Source organism: Oncorhynchus gorbuscha, linkage group LG05, assembly GCF_021184085.1.
Source record: "Oncorhynchus gorbuscha isolate QuinsamMale2020 ecotype Even-year linkage group LG05, OgorEven_v1.0, whole genome shotgun sequence".
NCBI lineage: Eukaryota > Metazoa > Chordata > Actinopteri > Salmoniformes > Salmonidae > Oncorhynchus > Oncorhynchus gorbuscha.
This window is the reverse complement of record NC_060177.1, coordinates 4,855,641-4,864,745: the sequence shown is the minus strand read 5'-3', so window position 1 is coordinate 4,864,745 and position 9,105 is coordinate 4,855,641. Positions and strand designations below refer to the sequence as shown.

The following is a 9,105-nucleotide window of genomic DNA, read 5'->3' as shown; positions in this document are numbered from 1 at the left end:
TTGTTGATCTGGCTAGCATTAGTTGTTGATCTGGCGAGCATTAGTTATTGATCTGGCTAGCATTAGTTATTGATCTGGCTAGCATTAGTTGTTGATCTGGCGAGCATTAGTTATTGATCTGGCTAGCATTAGTTATTGATCTGGCTAGCATTAGTTGTTGATCTGGCTAGCATTAGTTGTTGACTTCCTGAGGACTTCCTGCTGAACCAACATGACCTTTATTAAACACCAGAGGACTTCCTGCTGAACCAACATGACCTTTATTAAACACCAGAGGACTTCCTGCTGAACCAACATGACCTTTATTAAACACCAGAGGACTTCCTGCTGAACCAACATGACCTTTATTAAACACCAGAGGACTTCCTGCTGAACCAACATGACCTTTATTAAACACCAGAGGACTTCCTGCTGAACCAACATGACCTTTATTAAACACCAGAGGACTTCCTGCTGAACCAACATGACCTTTATTAAACACCAGAGGACTTCATGTTGCCCAGAGCTGTCTCTCCATCATTACCAACGGTTGTCCTGGAATGTGTCCCAGATGGCCCCTGTGTTGTCTATGTAGTGCCCTCATGTTGCCCAGAGCCATATGGGGTAAGTCTTAGACCAAGGTTAGTGAGGCTCCGTTCAGAATGTGTCCCAGATGGCCCCTGTGTTGTCTATGTAGTGCCCTCATGTTGCCCAGAGCCATATGGGGTAAGTCTTAGACCAAGGTTAGTGAGGCTCCGTTCAGAATGTGTCCCAGATGGCCCCTGTGTTGTCTATGTAGTGCCCTCATGTTGCCCAGAGCCATATGGGGTAAGTCTTAGACCAAGGTTAGTGAGGCTCCGTTCAGAATGTGTCCCAAATGGTCCCTGTGTTGTCTATGTAGTGCCCTCATGTTGCCCAGAGCCATATGGGGTAAGTCTTAGACCAAGGTTAGTGAGGCTCCGTTCAGAATGTGTCCCAGATGGCCTGTTTACAAAAACAGACGATGGTGATATGAGTCAGTGTGACTGAGTCAGTGTGATTGAGTCTCTGTGACTGAGTTAGTGTCACTGAGTTAGTATGACTGAGTCAGTGTGACTGAGTCAGTGTGACTGAGTCAGAGTGACTGAGTCAGTGTGATTGAGTCAGTGTGATTGAGTCAGTGTGATTGAGTCTCTGTGACTGAGTTAGTGTCACTGAGTTAGTATGACTGAGTTAGTGTGACTGAGTCAGTGTGATTGAGTCAGTGTGATTGAGTCAGAGTGATTGAGTCAGTGTGATTGAGTCAGTGTGACTGAGTCAGAGTGACTGAGTCAGTAGACAGGCTGATGTACAGCCCTCAGCTGTAGATCTCTGGTAAGGCAGGGATGGAGGGATGAGCAGATAGAGGGGGTGGAGGGAGGACTGAAATCATTGAGCTGCTCTGAGATCATCCACTGTCCCATTATTACAGCTCTCTGTGTTTCAGCCAGTGAGTCTACAGCTCTCTGTGTTTCAGCCAGAGACAGAGTCTACAGCTCTCTGTGTTTCAGCCAGAGACAGAGTCTACAGCTCTCTGTGTTTCAGCCAGAGAGACAGAGTCTACAGCTCTCTGTGTTTCAGCCAGAGAGACAGAGTCTACAGCTCTCTGAGTTTCAGCCAGAGAGACAGAGTCTACAGCTCTCTGTGTTTCAGCCAGAGAGACAGTCTACAGCTCTCTGTGTTTCAGCCAGAGACAGAGTCTACAGCTCTCTGTGTTTCAGCCAGAGAGACAGAGTCTACAGCTCTCTGAGTTTCAGACAGAGAGACAGAGTCTACAGCTCTCTGTGTTTCAGCCAGCTGACAGCTCTCAGTTTCAGCCAGAGAGACAGAGAGCTCTCTGTGTTTCAGCCAGAGAGACAGAGTCTACAGCTCTCTGTGTTTCAGCCAGAGAGACAGAGTCTACAGCTCTCTGTGTTTCAGCCAGAGACACAGAGTCTACAGCTCTGTGTTTCAGCCAGAGAGACAGAGTCTACAGCTCTCTGTGTTTCAGCCAGAGACAGAGTCTACAGCTCTCTGTGTTTCAGCCAGAGAGACAGAGTCTACAGCTCTCTGTGTTTCAGCCAGAGAGACATAGTCTACAGCTCTCTGTGTTTCAGCCAGAGAGACAGAGTCTACAGCTCTCTGTGTTTCAGCCAGAGAAACAGAGTCTACAGCTCTCTGTGTTTCAGCCAGAGAGACAGAGAGTCTGTCTGTCTGTCTGTCTGTCTGTCTGTCTGTCTGTCTGTCTGTCTGTCTGTCTGTCTGTCTGTCTGTCTGTCTGTCTGTCTGTCTGTCTGTCTGTCTGTCTGTCTGTCTGTCTGTCTGTCTGTCTGTCTGTCTGTCTGTCTGTCTGTCTGTCTGTTGCCACATGGTCAAGGCAGCTCCTTCATACTAGCAGATCAGTAGAGTCTCATCTCCATCCTCCTCCTCCTCCTCTTCCTCACTGCTGCTGGTGTTCAGTCCACTAGGCACCCCTATACCCCTCCTCCTCCTCCTCTTCCTCTCCTGGGTTGGCACTTCCAGGGCATGGAACCTCTGACTGTCGTCTGAAGACCCCGAGGGGGATGACGTCTGGGGGGAGGTCAGGGGGTGGTGGCAGGGCGGCTGGGAGTCTGGAGGTGGAAGGACAGGGGGTAACGGGGAGGTGAGCCCCATGGGGGAGTAGCGTCGTAGAGCCACCCCTCTCAGGTTGGCAGCCAGCCCCAAGACCAACTTCCTGGAGGCCCGGCGAGTGTAATGACCTGCGCTGCCCTCTAGGGGGCACTGCTGGCTCAGTATGCTGGGGGCAGATGTTAATGAGTCACTCTGCTGCCCAGGGGTGGAGAGCTCGCTGAGGGGCAACCTAACCCTCCTACCCGGGCTCTCTGGGGAACAAGGAGACCCCTCGGATGGTTCACTGTCAGAGGGGGAGGGTGGGGAGTGGGGAGACTCCAAGGAGGGGTGGGAGGACTGGGACTGTGACAAGGCCTGGGTGTGGGCATGCAGGGTGAAGCCTACTGCTGCTGTAGAGCAGCGGGAGGGGGTCCTTGCTGGTCCCATGCCTGCCATGCCTCCCACCATGCCCGCCCCGCCACCTCCATCCCCAGCCCTGGCTCCAGGTCCCTCCGAGGTGTGGTAGGAGTGCAGGCCCAGAGCCACCTGAGACCCGGGGGGTGTGAGGAGGGGGATCTGGCCGCGGAGACGGGTCCCTCGGTGGAACAGACGGTTCCAAAGACGCCTCAGGCGGCGGTGTGACGTGGCCCGGCGGGAGGAGTGTCTTCTGATCTGCCTACGCATCGCTGTACGGATGTTCTGGAGCATGGAGGCCTGGATGAGGGGAGGGAGAGGAGGGAGGGAGGGAGGTAGGGGAGGGAGGGAGGGAGAGAAAGAGGGAGAGGAGGAGGGAGGGAGAGAGGGGGGAGGGAGGAGGGAGGGAGGGGGGAGGGAGGGAGGGAGAGAGGGGAGGAGGGAGGGAGGGAGGGGGGGGAGGGAGGGAGGAGAGGAGAGAGAGAGAGGAGAGGAGGGAGGGAGGGAGGGAGGGAGGGAGGGAGGAGAGGGAGGGAGAGAGAGAGGGAGAGGAGGAGGGAGGGAGGGAGGGAGGAGAGGGAGAGGGGGAGGGAGGAGAGGTAGAGAGAGAGGGAGAGGAGGGAGGAGAGGTAGAGGAGGAGAGGAGGGAGGGAGGGGGAGAGGAGGGAGGTAGGGGAGGGAGGGAGGGGGAGGGAGGAGGGAGGGAGGGAGGGAGGGAGGGAGGGAGGGAGGGAGGGAGGGGGAGGGAGGGAGGGAGGGAGGGAGGGAGGGAGGGAGGGAGAGGGAGGGAGGGAGGAGAGGTAGAGAGGGAGGGAGGGAGGGAGGGAGGGAGGGAGGGAGGGGAGAGAGAGGGAGAGAGGGAGGGAGGGAGGGAGGGAGGGAGGGAGGGAGGGAGGGAGGGAGGGAGGGAGGGAGGGAGGGAGGGAGGGAGGGAGGGAAAACTCGTCAGCAAGACCATCAAATCTGTCAATCATTTGTTAACCCGTTGTCATGGTAACACTCAGATCTCTCCCGTCAGAAATAGATCTTAACCAAGAGAGTAGCTACAGTATTAGATATTCACACCATCAGAACACAGGCAGACAGGCAGAACCCAGCTGCTACGAGAGCTACAGTCTGTGGTGTCAACTTTACAACAGGGATATCCACTACAGTCTGTGGTGTAAACTTTACAACAGGGACATCCACTACAGTCTGTGGTGTCAACTTTACAACAGGGATATCTACCCAGATCTCTGCTACAGTCTGTGGTGTCAACTTTACAACGGGGATATCTACCCAGATCTCTGCTACAGTCTGTGGTGTCAACTTTACAACAGGGATATCCACTACAGTCTGTGGTGTCAACTTTACAACAGGGACATCAACTACAGTCTGTGGTGTCAACTTTACAACAGGGACATCCACTACAGTCTGTGGTGTAAACTTTACAACAGGGATATCTACCCAGATCTCTGCTACAGTCTGTGGTGTCAACTTTACAACAGGGATATCCACTACAGTCTGTGGTGTAAACTTTACAACAGGGATATCCACTACAGTCTGTGGTGTCAACTTTACAACAGGGACATCCACTACAGTCTGTGGTGTAAACTTTATAACATGGATATCCACTACAGTCTGTGGTGTAAACTTTACAACAGGGATATCCACTACAGTCTGTGGTGTAAACTTTACAACAGGGATATCCACTACAGTCTGTGGTGTCAACTTTACAACAGGGACATCCACTACAGTCTGTGGTGTAAATTTTATAACATGGATATCCACTACAGTCTGTGGTGTAAACTTTACAACAGGGATATCCACTACAGTCTGTGGTGTAAACTTTACAACAGGGATATCCACTACAGTCTGTGGTGTAAACTTTACAACAGGGATATCCACTACAGTCTGTGGTGTCAACTTTACAACAGGGACATCCACTACAGTCTGTGGTGTCAACTTTACAACAGGAATATCCACTACAGTCTGTGGTGTCAACTTTACAACAGGGATATCCACCCAGATCTCTGCTACAGTCTGCGGTGTCAACTTTACAACAGGGATATCCACTACAGTCTGTGGTGTCAACTTTACAACAGGGACATCCACCCAGATATCCACTACAGTCTGTGGTGTGAACTTTACAACAGGGATATCCACTACAGTCTGTGGTGTGAACTTTACAACAGGGATATCCACTACAGTCTGTGGTGTAAACTTTACAACAGGGATATCCACTACAGTCTGTGGTGTAAACTTTACAACAGGGATATCCACTACAGTCTGTGGTGTCAACTTTACAACAGGGACATCAACTACAGTCTGTGGTGTCAACTTTACAACAGGGACATCCACTACAGTCTGTGGTGTAAACTTTACAACATGGATATCTACCCAGATCTCTGCTACAGTCTGCGGTGTAAACTTTACAACAGGGATATCCACTACAGTCTGTGGTGTCAACTTTACAACAGGGACATCAACTACAGTCTGTGGTGTCAACTTTACAACAGGGACATCAACTACAGTCTGTGGTGTAAACTTTACAACAGGGATATCTACCCAGATCTCTGCTACAGTCTGTGGTGTCAACTTTACAACAGGGATATCCACTACAGTCTGCAGTGTAAACTTTACAACAGGGATATCCACTACAGTCTGTGGTGTCAACTTTACAACAGGGACATCCACCCAGATATCCACTACAGTCTGTGGTGTCAACTTTACAACAGGGACATCAACTACAGTCTGTGGTGTAAACTTTACAACAGGGACATCAACTACAGTCTGTGGTGTAAACTTTACAACAGGGATATCCACTACAGTCTGTGGTGTCAACTTTACAACAGGGACATCCACTACAGTCTGTGGTGTCAACTTTACAACAGGGATATCCACTACAGTCTGTGGTGTAAACTTTACAACAGGGATATCCACTACAGTCTGTGGTGTCAACTTTACAACAGGGACATCCACTACAGTCTGTGGTGTAAACTTTATAACATGGATATCCACTACAGTCTGTGGTGTAAACTTTACAACAGGGATATCCACTACAGTCTGTGGTGTAAACTTTACAACAGGGATATCCACTACAGTCTGTGGTGTCAACTTTACAACAGGGACATCCACTACAGTCTGTGGTGTAAACTTTATAACATGGATATCCACTACAGTCTGTGGTGTAAACTTTACAACAGGGATATCCACTACAGTCTGTGGTGTAAACTTTACAACAGGGATATCCACTACAGTCTGTGGTGTCAACTTTACAACAGGGACATCCACTACAGTCTGTGGTGTCAACTTTACAACAGGAATATCCACTACAGTCTGTGGTGTCAACTTTACAACAGGGATATCCACTACAGTCTGTGGTGTCAACTTTACAACAGGGACATCCACCCAGATATCCACTACAGTCTGTGGTGTGAACTTTACAACAGGGACAGTCTGTGGTGTGAACTTTACAACAGGGATATCCACTACAGTCTGTGGTGTAAACTTTACAACAGGGATATCCACTACAGTCTGTGGTGTAAACTTTACAACAGGGATATCCACTACAGTCTGTGGTGTCAACTTTACAACAGGGACATCAACTACAGTCTGTGGTGTCAACTTTACAACAGGGACATCCACTACAGTCTGTGGTGTAAACTTTACAACATGGATATCTACCCAGATCTCTGCTACAGTCTGTGGTGTCAACTTTACAACAGGGATATCCACTACAGTCTGCGGTGTAAACTTTACAACAGGGATATCCACTACAGTCTGTGGTGTCAACTTTACAACAGGGACATCAACTACAGTCTGTGGTGTCAACTTTACAACAGGGACATCCACTACAGTCTGTGGTGTAAACTTTACAACAGGGATATCTACCCAGATCTCTGCTACACTCTGTGGTGTCAACTTTACAACAGGGATATCCACTACAGTCTGCGGTGTAAACTTTACAACAGGGATATCCACTACAGTCTGTGGTGTCAACTTTACAACAGGGACATCCACCCAGATATCCACTACAGTCTGTGGTGTCAACTTTACAACAGGGACATCAACTACAGTCTGTGGTGTAAACTTTACAACAGGGACATCAACTACAGTCTGTGGTGTAAACTTTACAACAGGGATATCCACTACAGTCTGTGGTGTCAACTTTACAACAGGGACATCCACTACAGTCTGTGGTGTCAACTTTACAACAGGGATATCCACTACAGTCTGCGGTGTAAACTTTACAACAGGGATATCCACTACAGTCTGTGGTGTCAACTTTACAACAGGGATATCCACTACAGTCTGTGGTGTAAACTTTATAACATGGATATCCACTACAGTCTGTGGTGTAAACTTTACAACAGAGATATCCACTACAGTCTGTGGTGTCAACTTTACAACAGGGATATCCACTACAGTCTGTGGTGTCAACTTTACAACAGGGACATCAACTACAGTCTGTGGTGTAAACTTTACAACAGGGATATCCACTACAGTCTGTGGTGTCAACTTTAGAACAGGGATATCCACTACAGTCCATGGTGTAAACTTTACAACAGGGACATCCACTACAGTCTGTGGTGTAAACTTTACAACAGGGACATCCACTACAGTCTGTGGTGTAAACTTTACAACAGGGACATCCACTACAGTCTGTGGTGTAAACTTTACAACAGGGACATCCACTACAGTCTGTGGTGTAAACTTTACAACAGGGATATCCACTACAGTCTGGGGTGTAAGTCTGTGATAATGTATCTATAATACCGAGACTGTAGTAGTGAAACCAGACGTTACCTGACTGGGGTTGTAATGATAATGTATCTATAATACAGAGACTGTAGCAGTGAAACCAGACGTTACCTGACTGGGGTTGTAATGATAATGTATCTATAATACAGAGACTGTAGCAGTGAAACCAGACGTTACCTGACTGGGGTTGTAATGATAATGTATACCAGTGGGGTTGTAATGATAATGTATCCAGACGTTACCTGAGTGGGGTTGTAATGATAATGTATCTATAATACAGAGACTGTAGCAGTGAAACCAGACGTTACCTGACTGGGGTTGTACACAGGGAAGTCCTCCACCGGAGGGATGAGGCCCTGGGCGATCAGCTGACCATAGGAGGGCGGAGCCTCTCTCTGAACAAACTCCGCCTCCAGACGGGTCATCTGGGTCTCAAATGCTCTAGGGAGAGAGGAGAGAGAGAGAGAGAGAGAGAGAGAGAGAGAGAGAGAGAGAGAGGGAGGAGAGAGTGAGAGAGAGGAGAGAGAGAGAGAGAGAGAGGGAGGGAGAGAGAGAGGGAGAGAGAGAGAGAGAGAGAGACAGAGAGAGATATGAGTGTCTCCTGACCCCTCCTGTCTCAGCCTCCAGTATTTATGCTGCAGTAGTTTATGTGTCGGGGGGCTAGGGTCAGTTTGTTATATCTGGAGTACTTCTCCTGTCTTATCCGGTGTCCTGTGTGAATTTAAGTATGCTCTCTCTAATTCTCTCTTTCTTTCTCTCTCTCGGAGGACCTGAGCCCTAGGACCATGCCCCAGGACTACCTGACATGATGACTCCTTGCTGTCCTCAGTCCACCTGGCCGTACTGCTGCTCCAGTTTCAACTGTCTGCCTTATTATTATTTGACCATGCTGGTCATTTATGAACATTTGAACATCTTGGCCATGTTCTGTTATAATCTCCACCCGGCACAGCCAGAAGAGGACTGGCCACCCCTCAGAGCCTGGTTCCTCTCTAGGTTTCATCCTAGGTTTTGGCCTTCCTAGGGAGTTTTTCCTAGCCACCGTGCTTCTACACCTGCATTGCTTGCTGTTTGGGGTTTTAGGCTGGGTTTCTGTACAGCACTTTGAGATATCAGCTGATGTAAGAAGGGTGGCAGGGTAGCCTAGTGGTTAGAGCGATGGGCTAGTAAACGGAAGGTTGCAGTTCCCTGAGCTGACAAGGTACAAATCTGTCATTCCTCCCATGAACAGACAGTTAACCCACTGTTCCTAGGCCGTCATTGAAAATAAGAATTTGTTCTTAACTGACTTGCCTAGTTAAATAAATCAAATAAATACAACTAGCTTCACATCCCAGTCAATCAATATCAAAGATGGTGGATGAATGAAGATGTCCCACT

General features: G+C 49.0%; 1 protein-coding gene across 1 annotated transcript; it reads right to left on the bottom strand.

Annotated features, from left to right (window-relative positions):
* Positions 1 to 2,367: 2,367 nt before the first annotated feature.
* Positions 2,368 to 8,162, bottom strand: LOC124035379 (low-density lipoprotein receptor-related protein 3-like). The gene is made up of 2 exons (XM_046348839.1): positions 8,034 to 8,162; positions 2,368 to 3,282 (listed from the first exon to the last, which is right to left on the bottom strand). Exons 1-2 carry the CDS (start codon positions 8,148 to 8,150, stop codon positions 2,368 to 2,370), a joined length of 1,032 nt encoding a protein of 343 aa, XP_046204795.1. The 5' UTR covers positions 8,151 to 8,162.
* Between the last annotated feature and the right edge of the window lie 943 nt (positions 8,163 to 9,105).